At 40.7% G+C, this 20,805-nt stretch overlaps 1 protein-coding gene across 1 annotated transcript in view; it reads right to left on the reverse strand.

Annotated features, from left to right (window-relative positions):
- Window positions 1-20,805, reverse strand: part of SYNJ1 (synaptojanin 1) — a 79,968-nt gene that overhangs the window by 15,237 nt on the left and 43,926 nt on the right. Inside the window, exons 10-18 of the mRNA XM_023741303.1 lie at window positions 20,352-20,517; window positions 12,873-13,064; window positions 10,496-10,580; window positions 6,588-6,728; window positions 6,119-6,311; window positions 5,730-5,888; window positions 4,611-4,767; window positions 3,866-3,983; window positions 3,550-3,765 (exon numbers count right to left, since the gene is read on the reverse strand). Coding sequence (XP_023597071.1) covers window positions 3,550-3,765; window positions 3,866-3,983; window positions 4,611-4,767; window positions 5,730-5,888; window positions 6,119-6,311; window positions 6,588-6,728; window positions 10,496-10,580; window positions 12,873-13,064; window positions 20,352-20,517 — 1,427 coding nt within the window. The remainder of the gene's footprint in view (window positions 1-3,549; window positions 3,766-3,865; window positions 3,984-4,610; window positions 4,768-5,729; window positions 5,889-6,118; window positions 6,312-6,587; window positions 6,729-10,495; window positions 10,581-12,872; window positions 13,065-20,351; window positions 20,518-20,805) is intronic.

Genomic DNA, 20,805 nt, shown 5'->3' on the forward strand with positions numbered 1-20,805 from the left:
TATCGCTGCTGCAGCGACTCCCCGTAAACCCGACGCCGTATCGCTGCTGCAGCGACTCCCCGTAAATCCGACGCCGTATCGCTGCTGCAGCGACTTCCCTGAAGGAAACTCCTTTTGACGGAGAAGGACAGGGAGATGTCAGTGAAAACCGACCCCAGGGTGCCAGGTATGGTCCTTGACTTTGATCAGTGACAAGCCATTTAGTCTCTTGGAACTTCAATGGCCTTCGCTATGATCCTAAGGTGATAATTTTGAAAGAAGAAACTCCCAAAAGGAAAAAATGCAAGGGAGATTAGAACAAGTTCAGAAGAGGACAGTCACTGCTAAACAATCAGGTTATTATACAAAAAAGAACAAAACAATGTCTAACATCATCAGTCTCACTCACAACCATTTTTTTTATTTTTATTTTTATTGTACTTCAGCTGAAGGTTTACAGAGCAAATAGTTTCTCATGAAACAGTAGTACACATATTGTTTTATGACTTAGTTAACAACCCCACAACATGTCAACCCTCTCCCTTCTCAACCTTTTTTTTTTTGGTGAAAATATACACAGCCAAAGATACACCATTTCAAAAATTTCTACGTGCACAGTTCAGTGACATCGACTACGCTCTTCAATTGTGCTGCTATTCTCACTTTAGATGAAGGCTTACAGAACAAAATAGTTTCTCATTAAACAGTTAGTACACATGTTGCCCTATGACAATGGTTAACAACCTCACATCACATCAACACTGTCCTTACTCAACCTTGGGTTCCCTATCACCAGCTTTCCTGTCCCCTCCTGCCTTCTGGCCCTTGTCCCTGGACTGCTGTGCCTCATTAGTCCCATTTGGTCTTATGGGGCTGTCCACTACCCGGCTGAACGGTGAACCTCGGGAATGACTTCACCACTGAGCTAACAGGGTGTCTGGGGGTCACACTCTCGGGGTTTCTCCAGTATCCTCTAGGCCAGGAAATCTGGTCTTTTTTTTTTTTTGTCACTCATAACAATTTTATGAGTCAAACTACCCCTAACTGTACAAATCAAGTTCACAACTCTTCAAAGATTCTTCAAAGATAAGAGAGGGGAAAACACATACACATACACACACATACACACTTAGAGTAGGATTCAAAAGTAAAGATTCTAGATAGTGAGAAGAAAAGGCAAAAAAATAAATAAAAGTGTGCACAAGTACTTTAACTGATTGAAATCAAAAGCCTGGAACAGGTTTCTAGTCACTCAAACATGACGCAGGTGAGTAACTTTAATTTCTTTGCTATAAATTATTAAGTTGCCTTCACTGACAGACAGTGGTGGCTGTGCATGAATGAGCTGATCGGGAATCAAACCCAGGTCTCCGACAAGGAAGGCGAGAAAGCTACCACTGAACCACCACTGCCCCGCCTATGCGCCTAACATCCATGAATTTCTGTAGGCCATTTTGGAAGCTTTATCTTCTGCCTGTTCTTACTCACTAGGGTAAAAGCTTCCAGGGCACACTTCCCCCACCCCAACTAATATCCGGATCTACATGTATCTAACTTTCTCCTATTCACATTTCCAGGGAAGCTCTTATTTCAGTAGAAACAGTTTACAGATTTCAGTCAATCCGTAACAGCTGTCTTATTCTAGACTAAAACCCACTGCCGCTGAGTCAATTCCAACTCATAGTGACCCCGTAGGACGAAGCAGAACTGCCCCATAGGATTTCCAAGGCTGTGATTATCACGGAAGCAGACTGCCCACATCTTTCTCCCCAGGAGCGGCTGACGGATTCAAACTGTGGACCTTTTGGTTAGCAGCAGAGCACTTAACCGCTGCACCACCAGGGCTCCTTTTCTTGACTACAAAGTAGTAATCAGTTTAGTCTCATTGCTCCGGGCAGTCTTCTCCTTGTTTAGTTTAACTGTCTGCTTTTTCTTTGCCAACATGGTTGTCTTAAGGTGCAATAACTAGAATATTACGGTGTGGATATGATGTTTTATGAGGTTAAAATAATCCCTCGTTCTGTTACCAGTACATTTCCTAATGACAACAGGCACTCTGGGGAGCTCTGGCCCCAGCTGCACACCAAGTTCTCTAGAGCCTGGGGTGTAAAGACCAGCAGGTGCTCTTCCTGTATCAGAGCCCGCACCCTTTAGGTACAGTCTGCATCGTTTCTAGCTCAGCGCTCTTACATTTTCTCATAATGACACTGACTCTGCTACTCTGCAGCCCACTCACATAATTCACATGATGTTCTTGGGGTGCTGCACTTCCATACTTGGCAAAGCTTACTGTTATCTGTAGACTTGGAGATTTCACTACGTACTTGCTAGAGTTTTAAGATTTTGGAAAATTTTTTTGCTTTGTTTTAAGGCTTTGGAGTAGATCTTTGTGAAAAGATCTGAGGGAAGTCTAAATAGGATTTCTTCTCTATTTGCTAATTTACTCTGTGAAAGAATTCCAGATTTCTTAAGGCACAATTCTCAGCTCTACTGAAACTACACCATCTCAATTCTGAGGACTAATGCTGTTTAGGATCTTGGGAAGCCATTATACATGGGCTGATCTTCCCAACTAGATTACAAGCAGAAACCAAGTCTTGGGCCGTGTTTTCTCTGCTCTTCCATAGCACCTAGTACAGAGATTTGCCCACCAAAATCTATAAAACATACTCAAATAAGCAAATAAACAGCACAGAAATTTAATAGTACCTCTTCCCTATGAAATTCAGATACATATATGTCATTCAATCTCTCAAAATCGCTGTACACCTGGAAGAGAACATATTTTAAAAAAGGAAAGAGGTGCCTGGCTCTGCAAAGGCAGACGGTTAAGTTAATGAGGGAAACCAAGCCGGGCGGAGATGACCCCTGACTACTATTGTGGCAGCGCCGCTTCTCAACTGGCTGGAAATAAAACAGACTTGAAATCACCAAAAATCTCAAATGTCTTGAACTTAGGGGGGATAAAGTCGCCCCACTTTGGTCTGTCTTTCTTTAAAAAAACAGAATGGCAGTCAGGGCTGCGTTTTGCTATACGGCTTTGTTTTTTATGTGCTATTTTGTACACTGCTCCTGCTGTTGTTAGGTGCTGTGGAGTCGGTTCCGACTCATAGCAATCCTACGTACAACAGAACGAAATGCTGCCCTGTCCTTCGCCATCCTCCCAATCGTTGTTATGCTTGAGCCCATTGTTGCAGCCACTGTGTCAATCCATCTCACTGCAGGTCTTCCTCTTTTTGGCGGACCCTCTACCTTACCAAGCATGATGTTCTTCTCCAGGGACCGGTCCCTCCTGATAACACATCTGAAGTACATGAGACGAGTACAGGAATCTTGAAAGATCATACCTAAATTTGCACCTATTTCTGTCCTCAAATGTTCATATCACATTTCACTGTTTAACTCTGAGTTGGTTTCAAAACCTTTGTGTTCTTTGAATTACCTATCTATGGTATGACTTTTCTTTAGTTTGAAAACACAAATACTCATATACTATTCAAACACTGAGGTTATCTCTAACATAGAAACTATCATTTATAAATAATACAGGATAATAAATACTTTCCTCACCTTATGAGTATAACGTCACCATAATTTGCAAACTGCTGCAGAAGCTCATCAATCAAAGCATCATCAAAAAAATTATTTTCTGGTAAAGAACTTTTGATTGAGACCAGTACTGTGCCATCTGGTGGACCCTGAACTGAAATCACTTCCTTATAAATGTTTTGCCTTTCTTCAGCTTCAACTTCAAATATATCTATATCAATCAGGGCAACGACAGGCCTGAAGACATAGAAAAAGACAGATGTATTAGAAATGTTTGAGAACGGACGTTCTTCAAACAAATTTCAAGCACCATTAGAAACACAGAAACTGTTGAGACCTATGGTCAGAAGTCTTCAGCTCGGCCCTTCCGTAGTGCAGCAGTGTGCCGGGGGTCCAGGTGTAGAGGATTTTACTTTCATCCTGAAAACTAGCATTTAGAAGATCTAAATCTTCAGCTGCAGTCAGATAAGACAAAGCACAAGAGATGCTGCGTGAACTCGACACATCACGTGGAGCAGGAGCTGCTTCCTATTTTTCACTAGCTTTAGTTGTCTGAGGCTAGAATACCTGACACGCTTGGTACTAGGCAAGTGGGCAAGACACCGTTAAGTCAGAAAGGCTTTTTTTTAGTAGTTACCATTTTATGCTTTACTTAATAAAAATTAATTTAAGAATGTGACTTTACTTCTGAGATTACTTAAAGGCCTCTGACCAAAGATGTTTCATAAATACTTCGACAGACAAGAGGCAGTTCAAAATACCTGCAAGTCACTTTAATTATTCAAGTTAAAAACCTTAATTAGCAGTGAAAACTTCACAAAAAATGTTTCCTTGCTTCTCTTTATATGAAATTATGTCACTAAAAAGCAAATGGACTGAAAGTGAATGAAATTATTATAAGCAGGTCTGAGAATACTTAAACATATTGCTATTATACTTAAATTTTGTTTATTCTATTCTGGATAACTTTTGTTGAAAAAAAAAAAGCTCTGCTGTTCTCATTTAATATTCATATCCCTCCCTTCTCCCTCATGAACTCTGCATAAATCATTTAAATGAAGAAGTCCATTTCACTTCCCAACCTGATCTATCAAAAGGCCACTTCCTTCTTCTCCAAAGGACGCGGTCCGTCCAGGCTGGCGTTCGGCACTTTTCACTGGTGTCGTAGTCATCGGAAAACAAATCATACTTATATGTCGGAGCAAAAGTTACTTTCCCCTCTAAAAATCCTCTAAAAATCTAAAATAAACATATACAAAGTAAGTTATCCTGAAAGGTGAAAAGTGAAAAGTTCCGTTTTCATTCAGGCAGGCGTTCATGAAAAGTGAGGCTGGATAATCTCACACTGAAATTTGTACTTATCTGATGGACACTTCCAACTGAACGGAGCAAAGCTCAAGAAAAAAATAGCCAAGACACGGCCATTTTCACACCACTTGTTTGCCCTTCAATTAAACGAACTATGAAAACACAAAGAAGGGAATCCCACCAGACCTCTGAGCTACACCGGACATTTTAGAGCTGTGTGGGCTTCTGGAAATCATCTTGCCTGATGGCTCATTCTCCAGTGAAGAACCGAGGCTTACAAAGGGTACGCGGTGCCCAAAGGTGGGAATTCAAGTAACAGGACCACCAGACACCATACCAAGTGGCCTCTAAGCCCCTCTACTTACAAAAAAAATTCCAAAATTTTGCAGTTATGTTTTAAGCAGTAAGTTTCAAAATGGTAAATGATATGAGAAACAAGAGAAGAAAAACAAACAGATCAGTATAAGATCTGAAAGTCAAAAAACAGTAGCCTTGAAGACTAAGATCCTGAACTCACTATTATCAAAAAAAAATACAACAAAAATGTGTATCCTCTACTACTTGAAAGTGAATCTTACAGAGACACGATATATTTTTTCTCTTAGGAATCATGGGTTTTCTTTTTTTTTTTTTAAGGAATGGTAATTCTTTACCTGTGAAGTTACATATATATATATACACACATATATACGTTTCTTTACTCTTAATAAATATATATAACATATATATTTACGCTTTAATAAATATATATAACATAATATATATAACATATATATTTATTAAAAGTAAAGAGACTTTAAACACACACACACACCCATGACTAAGAAAAGCATGTTTCATTACTAAAAACCCTCTAAGATAGTACCCCCTCCTCAATGCAAGTATGTATATACCTGTCCAGCATTTTTCTGATTGATTAGTTGATCTCCTGCTATAAGAGAATCCCAATTTTGTTGTTTTATAAGCTCTTTAACTTCTTCGTTAGGGAGATCAATTCGATAGTTGAAATCACCACACCAAAATACATAATCATGGGAAAACAGCATCCTTCCCTGGAAGCAATGAGAGGGAATTTTAAATCCAAAACCATTTTTCCCTCAGATATGCTTCCCTCCCTCCTATGACCTAATAGTATCAACACATCAAGTATCCATTAAGGTGAATGGTGCTGATGTGTCTAGGAATTACCTTAAATTTTCAAAAACACTGATACAGAATTCGGGTAAGTAAATTAAAATGTGTTTCAAAGCTTCATTTTCAAGAACAAGCAGCAGGAGCTTACCATGGGGAAACTCAGTTTCCGCGCTATCTCTACAAAATCTTCGTTTCTCTCTTTGACTTGTGACTGGCCTGCAGCAAAGTGGCTGCAGACGAAGCAGAGGCTTGTGGTGTGGAACAGCATCCGGATGGCAACAGCTCCCTTATTCCCAGTAGCACCTCCCATCCCAGTCTTCACAGTGTCAACTGCAACATCCCTTCAAAACAAAGAAGCCTAAATCAAAGATCTGAAACGTCAATAGTTCCACGCCCACCAGAAATGAGGAACGTGTATCATATGATCATACAACTACACGGGAGAGCAGTGCTGTGAAATAGGACACTGCAGTTATTAATGACTCTTTAATTCGAAGTACAGTTTAAAACAAGAATGATGCCTAAGGGTTTCTCTGAAGCAGCAAACATTCTAGGCCTTTTCTGGTTCCCTTTCCCACGGCAGAAGGTAGCCTTCAGAGAGTGCTCTGTTCACTGACCTGATAAAAGGAGCATGCTGTGGTCTGATAAAAACAAAGAGGCAGACGCCCACCAGCTGCTCAGAAGCCAGCAGCACATACTTGTTGTCTCTGGAGATTGTCTTCTGAAGTTCCACCGCCCAGAGCTTCTGATTAGTTGTGCTACCATAAAATATTAAAAAGGGAATCTCTTAAAAGAGATTGACAATAGCCTATTTTATAAGACAATTGCCAATTGTATGTTTATATGCCTACATTTCATAAGACTACTAACAGTCGCGGAAGCCACACCAACCGTGAAATATTTACCTGTCGGCTGGTGTTTTGTTCTGTTTCCCTTTAAAAGGAAAACCCAAAACTTGGCCAAAGGAACACCATACTTCAAAGTCCAATCTATGACTCTTTGACAACGAAAACAGAAACTTACTTATTTTTCTGAATTACATCAATGTCTTTTTAAACACTTATTGTAGCAAACCACCACACACCCATCACTCAGCTTCAACAATTATCAACATTTTGCCAATGTTTTTTTTTTTCATCCTTCCTTTTTTTTTTGGTAAACCTGGAGTATTTTAAAGCAAATCTAAGGCACATGTCACGTCACCTGTACGGACATCAGTATGCATCTCTAACACAATAGACATTTTTATATAATCCCAATGTCATTATCGTACTTTAATATTAACACTTCCTTAGCATCATCTAACACTCAGTTCATATTCAAATTTCCCCACTGATATCTTCTTGCAGTTGGTTTCTTTAAAACAAGGTCCAAACAAGGCCTACACAGTGCACCTACTCTATCTCTTGAATCTCTTTTAATCTTTAGTTGTCTCTCAATGTCTACCTCCTCTTTTAAAGACACTGACATCTGCCTTATAGAATGGTCAACAGTCTGGATTGGCTGATCGTGTCCTCATGGTGTCTTAACTGGTCCCTCTACCCCTCACATTTCCTATAAACTGCGAGTCTGATGTAGAGGTCTGATTAAGAAACAAGTTCAATTTTTCTTTTGACGGGTGGGGACAAAAACCCCTCCAATGTGATGCTATGTCTTTCCTGCTGCATCACAACAGGAGGTGCACTGTCTCGGGGATGCTCAGGGGGTCGCAGTCTGACCCACTCTTTTGTAAAGTTACCTATTAACCTTCCAGCCAAGGTCTTAGCATCTGTTGATGATCATTGCCTAGATGACCTATTATTTCACTCGGGTTTTTACAAAATGTTACTTTTGTAATTTCATCATTCCACTGGCATTTATAATAAGCTGCAATTCTATAAAGAACTTTCTCTTAACAACTATTCAATTACTTTGAAATACAGTTCGTGTAAGAAAGGCAGGATAAATGCTTGATTTTTAATCTATGAGTTTTAAAAGCAGTTTGTATCCAAGAATCTTCAAATGGAAACCAAAAAAAATTTTTCAGATCTCTATGAACTCAAAGAATTTTATATATCAAATCAAATTGAAATGAGTGGATGGAAAAGAATTAATACTCAATGAACACTAATTGCAGGTTAGGCAGATCTACATGTTATTCTAACATGTTTGACTCTAACAACCACTTGCAGATTATTCTAATTCCTAGTTTATGGTTGAGAGTATTCTCATTGCTCAAGGTCATGCAACCGGTAAGTGGCAAAGCCAGATTATGACCTCACATCTACATAACCTAACACTATACCACACCACATCCAAAATACACAGTCGGAACACACACTCACTACCTACTTGCCATAATCCTACTGCTTTGACTCTGATTCAGAACTGAGAATGACAACTTTCTTCCCTTCCTTCAGGTCTCTCCTCAATGAACCCATCCTGACTATTCCATTTAAAACTGCGAACACCTTTCCACCTCCACACAGATGATCCCCTTTACCTCTACCTGTTTTCTACTGCACTTTTCCTCTTCTAACACACTGTATGATTTACTTGTTACAGTATTGTTTACTGTCTCTTCCCACTAGAATACAAAGCCCATGAAGGCAAGGAGTTTTGCATGCTTTATTCACTGATGTATTTGCCCCACCTAGAGCAACTGCTTAGTAGATATTGGTTAAATAAAAGAATGGATAATCACCACTTTATTAAAGAATAATCTGATTAAACTCCATTTAGACAAATAATTGAACATTTTGTTTGGTAGTAGGAACCCTAAAATTATGTTCTATTGTAAGACCTGAATAGATATTTTCAGGAAAATATTTAAAATAACAAAATGAATAAAGTCAAGATTTTTTTCTACTTCCCTAATATAATTGTTATTCACTTCAGCTAAGAAAAAAACTGTAATTTGCAAAACTGATGACTATACCACACTATTTTGGCCCATAATTTGATTCTGAAAATCTTTAAAATGTCGTAAAACATGGGCAACTGCTCAAACTTAAAAGCAAAAGCATATTTTATGTTAAAATACAACACTCAAGCTTTTAAGTTTCAGTCCAATAAACTGTATTTGTAATACGGTGTCAGAGTAGGCATTCTCAAAGTGTGGTCTGGAGACATCCCTCTGGGGTTCCCGAAACCCACGAGGCCCGAACTGTTCCCACACTAATAGTAAGGCACTGCTCGCCTTTCCAGTGTGCTCACTGACGTGTTCACCGACGATGCAAAAGCAACAACGGGCAGAAGTGCTGACGCCTTAGCACGACCCCGACACTGGCTGTCAGTCCTCACCGCCAGGCACTTACAGTAACAAAATGGTGATTTCACTACGAATGCCCTTGATGAAGCAGTAACATTATTAACTTTATCAAATCTCAATCCGAATCACACCTTTTTAAAACTGTTTGATGAATGGGGAAAAAAAAGCAAAAGCACCTCTGCTGCAGACTGAGCACAATGGCTGTGTCACTGTAAAACGTGACCATTTGAGTTGTGAGCTGAACCCCGCTTTTTTCATGGAAGACAATTTTACTTGAAGAGCTAATGACGTAACAAACCATGGTTACTCAGACTTGGGAATCTGGCAAACATTCTCTCAACTAAGGATACCGCTTCAAGGAAAACAATTGGCAGTATTTCTTTACAATGATAAAACTTGAGTTATCAAGCAAAAATTAGAATTCTGGGAAATATGTATCTGCCACTGTGAACTTGACAGCTTCTCAGTACTTAAAAGAATTTTCTGATGAGATCGGTGACTATGTTAATGAATACAGTGTTTTGATATTGCATAATAAAATGTATCAAAATCTGGAATATCTAGGTAACTCAGCGAACCAGTATTTTTCCAATCACCAATACATGAAGTTATAAAATCACACAGCGGTAAAAGGTAGACAAATGAACTTCATATAACAGAGTATAAAAAGTTCATTGATAGTCCCTGATTCCACATTACAACTAATCTTTAAAAAACTACTTGTTGAGTCTTGATGTAGCATTAAAGAAGAAATTATCTCAAGTCTATTGAAACCCTCCCTTTTCCAATTACGTAGCTATGTGATTTTCTTCACATGCTTCAACTAAAACAACATGTTGTTGAGAGACTGACACCAAAGTACAAATAAGAATTCAGTTGCCTTAGAGATACGCAAAACTACAAAGCAATGTCGCCCTTCTCACTGTATTTTTTCTGTTGTAGAAATACACTTATTTTACAAAAATGTTATTTATGTTAACATGGAATGGGCTTATTATCATTATTTTAAAATGAATTAAATGTCTTAAAAATGTCTGTTTTAATCTCTACTACAACAGCTATTGAGAGATATAACCACATTTAAAAATATCTTTGAGATTAAAGAGTGTGTAAAGGGGTCCTGAGACCAAAAAGTTTGAGAATTGCTGTTTTACAGTTTACAAGGCACCTTTATGTACATACATTACCTCAATCTATCTTTCTAACAACTCCTTAGTTAACTGCTGTCCATCCCTCAACTGGAAATTTTTCCCGTGTGTTACCTGGCTGGCTTACCTTGCATTCACAATGTTTCCAGCATTCAACTCCACCATTTCTTCAAAACCAATTGCAAATATATCAGTTGGCTTACTTCTTTTATCTATAATTAACATCCAAGAAAGACTTTTTTTAATAGAGACTTAGCCAAATGGCAACCCTCTTAATGCAAAAAAGATCAATACCAGATCCCGTAAAAATTCACTGAAGTTCAATCAAATCTAAATTAAAGGTAAAGACCCATGAGTGGGACAAAACTACTTTAAATTTCTATCCAGATGTCTTATATTTGCTACACTACTTCAAGATCATTCTTCTTGAAGATCTGTAAGTCCCACCAGAAATCATCTTGAAAGAAATCTTGCTGAAGTGTGCACCAAGGACAGCTGAGCTGGAGTGAATCAAAATTGGAGAATACAGTGGCTGAAAAACCATCTCAAATTAGAGGGAACAACTGGGAGAGATTTTTCACATTTAAATTTGAAAACCACAGGCTTGATCTTTTTGCTACTTCCTGGGTAGAGGGAATCCAGGAAAACAGTAGAAGAGATCCAAGTTTAAAACCTGTATCTCGGAGGCGGGGCCAAGATGGCAGAGTAGTCAGATGCTTCCGGTAGACCTCTTACAACAAAGACCCGAAAAAACAAGTGATTCGATTATATGTGGCAATCTGGGAGCCCTGAACATCAAAGGCAGAGTTGAGGAACTGGACTGAGTGGCAGGGGGAGGGAGAGATGGTTCGGAAGCAGCAAGAAGTTGCCGGACCTGACCCGGCAAGAGCCTGAGCCCTTCAGGCCTGATCACCTCAGGGGTGAGCCCTGGTGGTGCAATGGTTAAAGCTATGGCTGCTAACCAAAAGGTCAGCAGTTTGAATCTACTAGTCGCTCCCTGGAAACCCATGGGGCAGTTCTACTGTGTCCTATAGGGTCACTATGAGTCAGAATCCACCCAACGGCAATGGGTTTGGTTTTGGGTTCGGGTTACTGTGTGCAAGGTCCATGCAGGCATCATCTCATTTAATGATCAAATGCCCTTTGAGACATTATTTTTGCCTCTACTTTACAGATAGGAACTGAGGCTTCAGAGAAGCTAAGCCCCTAGCCCAGCTTCACACACGATACAATGCAGCACAGACTCTGAAGCCAGACGGCCTGAGTTCCAACCCCGGCTTTGCCAGGACTAGCATGACCTTGGGCAGGTGACCCCCTTTTCTGTGTATCGGTTCCATCGTCTGTAAAACTGGAATAATAGAAGTGTCTACATAACAGGTCTGTTTTAAGAATTAAAGACACACACGTAAACTACTTAGAATTGTGGTATCAGCTACTACTTTATTATTATTACCATGACTATAACTTCGAGTGAAGCTCAATGTAAGTGAAAGAGGAGACATTTCAATAAAAGTTTGAGGATAAGCTCAATTTAAGATGTGACTGATTAAAGATAACTGAAAAAGGAAAATCTGTATCTCAAACTATTTCCTGTACATAAAACAAACCAAACCCACTGCCTTTGAATCGATTCTGACTCATAGTAACCCCATAGGGCTTCCAAGCCTGTAAGTTTCTACAGAAGCAGACTGCCACAGCTTTCTCTCAAGGAGCCACTGGTGGTTTCGAACCGCTGACCTCTTGGTTAGCAGTCAAAGGCTTTAACCACCGTGCCACCAGGGCTCCTTTTCTTATACATACCACCTTCATATATAATATTTGGTAACTGTATGCTATTTTTAAAAGAAACTAAAGTTGACTTAACAAAAGAGGAAGGCTTCAAATTCATGGTTCTTGTCAAACTCTTAATAAAATCATCCTTCACTTAATATTTGGTTCTGGCCATTAATAGCTTGGTGGCAGAATGCCCAAAGAGAGTGACAACCAAATCTTTACATGGATAAGCCAGGACTGTTAAAGTTATAAGGTGCCAGCAAGTACCACAACACGTCTTGGAAGACCGCTCATGACCCACCCTGATTATTATCTTAGTAACTCAAAAGAGGACTAGGTTTTAAAAACTGGGCACACTGGGTTTGAAAAATGAAACGCAAATTGTCGATTAGAAAATAAACTTGGTTTGTGTCAATTTAAAAGAATAAAAACAGAGCTTTTTTTTCTTTTTTTAAAATACGTGTGGACCCATTTCCTGAGACTCACCTATCAACGAAAAAGAGTTTTTATTTTACCATTATGCTTTTCATGAAGTAGAAAATAAAGGTCTGAAAATAAAAAACAGAGGCAAGATTTTAACAGATTTGACCCATAAAAATGCTGGGCTTCAACTTTATAAACCCAAGATTCTTTTATAAATTAGTGCCCATTGTAGACCACTATGCTTGTTTTCCAGATCAATAAAGCACAGTCAGAGCTGAGTAAGCACATCCGTCTGATCAGACGCCAACCTTGGAATTCCTGGATGCCCGCGAGCCTGGGCGCGTCCAGCAGCCAGTCAGTGAGCGTCTGATTCCTGAAGGCTATGCTGCGAAACTGCTTCCCTCCATTCACGTTCCAGGTCCCGACGCACACTCGGATTTTCTTGGGCTTCGAATACTTGTAGAAATTCTCACACATGCTCTTCAGTACTTTAGAAGATGCTATTCAAAAACAAAACACAACGGAATTTCAGCTGATTAAACCACTTATGGAAATGGATGTTCATGACTGAGAAATGAAGTCCAGAAAATACGATTACCAGCATACGGCAAACAAGCTGAGATACGTGCACAGGCACAAACTGACAATCAGCCCTGAACACGGAGCCCAGCACGATGGAATTTACCAACACGATCAAAATAAAGAAAACGGACCACAATGAACACAACAGGCAAAGTAAAAAAAGCTATTACAAAATTACTGCGGCAACATAAAACATGCAGAATAAACAGTCTGGTTTCAGTGCAATGGTGCATTATTTTATAATGTATAAAATCTAAAAAATGTACATTTTTAGGAATACAGCAATTGGCTTTCATACAACTTTCATTAGGAGGCTGGTAAAAACATACAAATTTTATTTCTCCTAAACAAAAACATTTAAGAACGTGTGCATTTAAAATTCAAGCTGTTGTCAAGAGGTTTGATGAACTAATGGTTCTCTGACAAAAATATAAATTATGGAAGCTAACTGGATGTCTGAAAATGAAGCCACTACAAAGTGTGCCCCATCTTGCTCAGAGTAGAAGCCAGCATCCTCAGCAATGGCCTACAAAGCCCTGTACAATTTGCTCGCCTTTTTCCCTCATCTACTGCCCTCGCCTGCTCACTCACTGCTCAGCCACTGGTCTCCCTGCTATTCCAAAAAGCCGCCAGGCATGTTCCCACCCCAAGGCCTTTGCACTGGCTGTTCCCACAGCTGGACACTCTTCTCCACCTTCTTCAGGACTTTACTTTCCAGTGAGACCTTCCCCGGCCACCGTATTTAAAGCTGCACTCCACCCCTCACCTCCCATGCCCCCATTTGCTTTATTTTTCTCTAGGGCACTTAGCGCCATTTACAAACTATGTATTTTACCCATTTCTCCTGTAACTCTCTTCTCCCCTCACCAGAATGGAAGCTCCACGAGGGCAGAAATGACTAGAAGAGTGCCTGGTATGCAGTAAGTGCTCAATAAATAAGCATTAAATGAATGACTGTTGAATACATTTTGAATCTCTCTCGTGTGTTCGTTGACTAACATCTTTCCCTCCACACCACACTTCATTTTGGTTAAGCCAAATTCCCAGTGCTCAAAGTGGACAGAATTTTAATAGGACCTCCATCTAAAAACAGAAATTCACACTTAACTGGCAGTTAACTGCACAGAAGAAAAGGAAATCAAAATGATTTTCACCTTTCACCCATATGATCTTAAAAACCAACAAAACAAATTAAAAAAACCAACAAACCAAAAAAAACCCAACAAACCAAACCCGTTGCTGTTGTCAATTCTGACTCCTAGCGACCCTAAAGGACAGAGCAGAGCTGCCCCATAGGGTTTCCAAGGAGCAGCTGGTGGATTCGAACTGCTGACCTTCTGGTTAGCAGCTGTAGCTCTTAACCACTACACCACCAGGATTTCCCAAATGCTCCTACTGTGACATTATTTATTATTTAATGAAACCAAAGTACAGTAGTCTTGTAAAACTTAAAGGCATGTGGTCAGGTCTCATGTAGATGAAGTGACTCCTCAATATACCAGGCAGACAATTCTTGTAGGATGAACAAATGTGTGCACGTGCAGTAACTGATACAAAGTATTCTACAGACTGTCTTACACGCAGGTACCACATCTACCTGCCTTTTCCACAGATCTGTCTTACACACAGGTACCACACCTACCTGCTTTTTCCATGGATCTGTCTTACACGCAGGTTCCACACCTACCTGCTTTTTCCATGGATCTGTCTTACACGCAGGTTCCACACCTACCTGCTTTCTCCACGGATCTGTCTTACACACAGGTACCACACCTACCTGCCTTTTCCACAGATCTGTATTACACAGAGGTACCACACCTACCTGCCTTTTCCACAGATCTGTATTACACAGAGGTACCACACCTACTTGCCTCTACTTCTGTGTTCTGATTTAGAGAAGCCAGGAAATTGCTGCCATGAAACTGGGGCCCGCAAACGTGAATCCTCATTCGTGAAGTACAGCTACACCATTCCTGAAAAGTCTAACATTCTGTGGAACACCACACCGCTGAAAACACAGCTTACAGGGAAAAAAACGTTGGGTGGACCATTTGAAACCTATGGAACTTTGTAAGCAGAGCGCTAACAAGAACAGTAACAATCCTAATAAAAAGACACACCTGCTTAAATATCCATTAGCCTTTCCCCTAAATTCACAGTCCGCCCAATTTTCTGCAGGCACACACACTAGAGCTCATGCTCCCTTGGAGATGTAGGTTCTAGCAGACAGCAGATTCAACAGAAACCAGGCTCGCCAAAATCAAAAACACAATCCACAGAAGCCTTCATCAAGCATTTCTTTTAAGCATGGGAAGAAGTATGTGAACAATTCTCAGCATCTTCATCTACACTTGCCCTTCCTCAGGAACTAAACATCGCGGAAATCATGGTGGGTCTTAAAACCATTTCTTGCACTAAAGGAAGATTTTTCTGCAGTATTTCTACTTTTCTTAAATTCTTCATAATATTAAGGTTTCCTTTCTCTTCACTTGTGTAGAAACCCTGAACAGTTCATATTAACATGCTGAAAAATCCTAAAGAACCGGCCAGACTTCTGCATTATACTGACATCACTCCCGTTTGTCAACTGTAGACGCGCTAATTCACATTAAAGAAGCCTGTGTTCCTTCAACAGACCATAAATAATTTTTCAACCATGCCGTTTTTTCCTAATTTCAACCAGTATTTTCATCCAAATGTGAATACAATTCACAGAATCTGTGCATAAAGGAGACTCCCAATGTAAAATGGCAGGTGCTTCCTGAAATAAGAAAATGTCATGAGGCTGCATTACCTGATAAGTTGAAACTTACTCCTAGAGGCAGTGTGGGAGGCACAAGACACGTTGTTTCTGAGCACGGTCCCCTCCCCAGCGTCATCCCCTCCCCAGCACCATCCCTTCCCCAGCACTGTCCCCTCCCGAGCGCCATCCCTTCCCCAGCACCATCCCTTCCCCAGCACCATCCCCTCCCCAGCTCACCTCTATGGAGGACAGGCATCCCTGAGTGCTGCTGCCACAACCCCCTTGCACTCTTGGGAGTAGCCCAATCTCATTAAAAACAGATTCATTTCCTGAACACCTTTCAAAAGGTTCAAAACTGTTTTCATCACCATACTATGATGTTATTGCCTACTTCAAGGAATCCCCGCAGGGCACAAATGGTTAAGCACTGGACTACTAACCGAAAGGTTGGTGGTTAGAACCCACCCAGAGGTGCCTCGGAAGACAGGCCTGGTGATCTGCTTCCAAAAGGTCACGGTCTGGAAGACCCTGTGGAGCAGTCCTCCTGTGCACACACAGGCTCCGTAAGCTGGAACCGACTCGGTGGCAACTGGTTCGTCTGTTTATCTGCCTACTTCACTCTCATTCTCTCACAAGAACGACTGGAATTCTAGGGCTGGCACACAGCGGAGAAACAGCCTACCCTGCTTTGGGAACGCACATTCCCATCTGAGCCAGCCCCCTGCACTTCCACTGTGCCCTCACAAGAACCCTGTGAAGCAGGTAAGACAGCATCATTCCCATTTGACAAATAAGGATAACGAAGCCCAAAGACGTTAAATGATCAGGTCACAACTGCACAGCTAATTAGTGCCAGAGCCAAGACTAAATACTTTTGTCTTTCTTCTTATTCTGAAATAACTTTGGCTAGCCAACTAAGTAATGTGAGACTGGAAGAAAGCAGAAACAGTAAGTGCTGGAATATTTGACAGATGGTATCTGAAATTAATCCAAAATAGTCACATCTGGATTTTGTTCATTAGCCTATTAAGAGTAAAGTATAATACTAATGTTTGTTCAATAAACTATAAAAATGAAATTAAAACTAGGTGAGTTATTTTTAACTGGAATTAAGCACTTGCTACAGAAAGGCAGAAATAGCTGCCTATTTCCTCCTAAACGAAAGGAAGTACTTAGTTTTTCAAACTTAATTTTTTTTTCTCAGATTGAAACTAGACATCCATTATATCCTGTAGAATCTGAGTGTGAAATCAGAAAGTTTCCATTTACATGCGCTTTATTTGTTTACAATACCAACTTCAGAAAAATACAGAGTCGCTTTTATCTGTAGATTGATTTTCTGTACCGTACCTGACTGTAAGGTCTGTTCAGAGACTACGGATGCGTGGAGAAGAAAACAAAGAGGCGTTAGTAAGAGCACAGGTTACGGTCAGAATCTGCGTGTCGTCACAAAACCTGCTAAGACGGCCTCACTGATTTGAGTCAATTTGATGACTTCATTTTCTCTGATGGCTACAAAATACAAAAATTAAAAACCAGTAACAGTAACTGATGTAAACCTCCCGCATGGAGGGAAAGATCCTACAGTGACTCAGTTATGTCTACCCATTCTGATAAGTCTACCTCAGTTTCACAGTCAGAAGGTCAAATGTGACTTCTAGGCTTGCTCTTCAGGCTGCTCGTGTGTGTGTGTCTGTGTGTGTCTGTGTGTGTGTCTGTGTGTGTGTGCGTGTCTGTGTCTGTGTGTGTGTCTGTGTGCGCACATCTGTGTGTGTGTGTGCGCGTCTGTGTGTGCGTGTCTGTGCGTCTGTGTGTGCATGTCTGTGTGTGTGTGTGTGTGCGTGTCTGTGTGTCTGTGTGTGTGCGTGTCTATGTATGCGCGTCTGTGTGTGTCTGTGCGTCTGTGTGTGTACACGTGTCTGTGTGTGTGTGCGTGTCTGTGTCTGTGTGTCTGTGTGTGTGTCTGTGTGCGCACATCTGTGTGTGTGTGTGCGCGTCTGTGTGTGCGTGTCTGTGCGTCTGTGTGTGTGCGTGTCTGTGTGTCTGTGTGTGTGCGTGTCTGTGTATGCGCGTCTGTGTGTGTGCGCGTCTGTGCGTGTCTGTGTGTGTACACGTGTCTGTGTGTGTGTGTGTCTGTGTGTCTGTGTGTGTGCATGTCTGTGTATGCGCGTCTGTGTGTGTGCGCGCGTGTCTGTGTCTGTGTGTGTCTGTGCGTGTCTGTGTGTGTGTACATGTGTCTGTGTGCGTGTGTGCGTCTGTGTGTGTGTGTGCGCGTGTCTGTGTGTGTGTGTGTGCGTGTCTGTGTGTGTACTCGTGCTGACACGCACGCGCACTACCACATGCACATATCTGTGTGAATGAGAGAGAAGGTGAGTATGGAAAACCTAGGGGGCTGGAAGATATGGAAGACACAGCTCTAATTTATACTTTTTAGGATTTTTTCTGGGACTCACCAGCTGCCAAGCGCAATCAGTTCTGCTATAACAAGATGTGTGTGTTTCAAAAAAACACTGCACTATGCAAAACTGTGCAAAGTCTCACAGCCACAGGGCTCGTGGGCAAAATGGGGCTGGGCACAATACTCAAAAACATTGACGGTGACACACCCTGAGACGGGGACCTCATAAAAGACAGCAGCACCGTTTTATGCGTGTTAAATGGCTTATCGTGAGGCAGACCTGAAGCCTGCGGGTGGACACACACGGGTTTCAGAAGGGCTGCAGCTTGTGCATGACAGCAGAAGGGCTCACGGAAACTGGACAGAAAGTTGTGACAACAGATGTGCAGGACCCGGCTCCTAACACACGTGATGAAGAGTGGTAGTGTGTGTGTGTGCGCGTGTGTGCGTGTGTTTTGTGTATTTCTACCCAACTCAGTTCTGCAGGGTGCAGTTCTCTGCATTCACCCAGTGTTTTCGGCCAGGGAAATCACACATAAGCTAGCCCAAAACTTGCATTATGCTCAAATTGTTTCCTAATATATCAGTCATGTTGGAAGAAATTCTCATTTTCAGAACAAGTGTTACAGCAGCACTGACTATTCTTTAAGGCATATTTTACACACAATAAAATGTTCAAGGATCTAGAGTAACAAATTACCAAGTTTGGGGGTTCCTCAGGTCCCTTGCCTTCCTTCAGCTGCTCACTTTCAGTGGTTGCTTATTAATGCCTCCAGGAGCCGTGGTGGTGCAGTGGTTAAGCACTCGCCTGCTAACTGAAAGGTCAGCAGTTCGAACCCGCCAGCTGCTCCGTGGGAGAAAAGATGTGGCAGTCTGCGTCCGTAAAGATTACAGCCTTGGAAACCCTATGGGGGCAGGTCTACTCTGTCCTGTAGGGTCACTATGAGTCAGAATCGACTCACAATGGGTTCAATGCCTCCACATCAAGGTAGACACAGGTGATAAAACACCTGTTAGTCAAGTTTCTACTGCTGGAAGCCAAGAAAAAAGCCTGAAGTTGAAAGTAGTAGCTAAGATCAGATTTTTTTTTAAAAAAGAGTTTTAGTAGGTCTCAGTCCCCCTAGCCTACCTACATGTCCCTGAGGAGCTGACTGTAATTAACTGCCTCCAGAGCACCATGAGGAATTGTCAAAGAATCCATGACAACCATCTGATGGAACAATTACCCAGCAGTCATTAACTGATATAAGGACAGCTTTCTCCTACTTGAAAGGGGAAAACTGAGAAGTTTGGTTTTGGACCATCTGAACAGAGTAAAAAAAAAATGTTTAGAGGCTGAAGGTTAAAATGAAAAAAAAAAAGGAGGGGGGGACAACTAAGGAAGCCTAATTTATCAAGTTCTACACTGAGTTTTCCCATGATACTATTCACATGCGCTCACCAACATGAGAAGCTCAAATTCTTCTGATTTTAATGAAAAATGCACGGTGAAGGATAAAAAGCTATCTGGAAAGCTATATATTTATGACAAATAGTAAAACTGGCAATAGCAGTTAGTGTCCATTAATAAGCAATATTTTAAATTATTAATATGATTTAATGCTTTTTCAAATAATCTCAATTAAAGCGTAAAACCAGGTTATAGTAACTTTTGGATGGCAATTAAAAAAATAATATAAGTACTAGGTTTTTAAATAAGGCATTAATTTTCTAATTAGATCACTGAATGCTCTTTTAAAAGCACTAGCTGAGTATTTCATGGACTTGTGTGCAGTTAGTATTACTTAAACCATTTACCCCTCTCAACCATAATCTGTCCAAGAAAACATGCTTGAGTTTCCGTTTACAGCTTAATAATACCACTGACAGTATAAACATCTTAAAAGAGACAAACTTCCTCTGGACAATGCAATTAAAAAAAACTACCTTCATAGAAATTCCTTTCCAAAACTATTTAAATAAAATCTAAAAATTATTTATGTAAACAAGTTTATATTTACCTTGTGAACTTTTATAAGGAATATAAATAGCACAAATCAAGTAAAACATAAAGTAAGTACACACCACGCAAACTTCCAGTGGTTAGGAGTGCTCGAGCTTTGTCAGCTAGGTCACTATTTAGAGTATTTCCCAGCAGCAAAATGTCAATGGCCTCTTGCTTGGAGCTGTCAAAGAAGTTGTTCTGGATTGTCCTGGTAACAGAACGTGCTCCATCTTTTAACTTTCCACCCTGTTGGGGGAGAAACGAACAAGGGCTTCATTCCCAATATTGTTAGCTTTATTCAACAGATATTCTAAAACTTTAAATCAGGTTTATAAGATTTTACTGCAATAAAAAGGACGTAATCATTCCTACTCTGAATATCTAACCATCACATTTAGATGTCTCATGAAGCCACTAGGTCTCTTCCTCTGCACAGAGATAAAGTACCAGCTCAGCACCACTGCTGCGTCCAGTAATGGCATCTACAGCAGTAAATGTGTAAAGTCGCTTAGTATAAAGGACATAAACTAAAGT

The sequence above is a fragment of the Trichechus manatus genome, unplaced genomic scaffold (assembly GCF_000243295.1).
Source record: "Trichechus manatus latirostris isolate Lorelei unplaced genomic scaffold, TriManLat1.0 scaffold00177, whole genome shotgun sequence".
Lineage (NCBI taxonomy): Eukaryota > Metazoa > Chordata > Mammalia > Sirenia > Trichechidae > Trichechus > Trichechus manatus.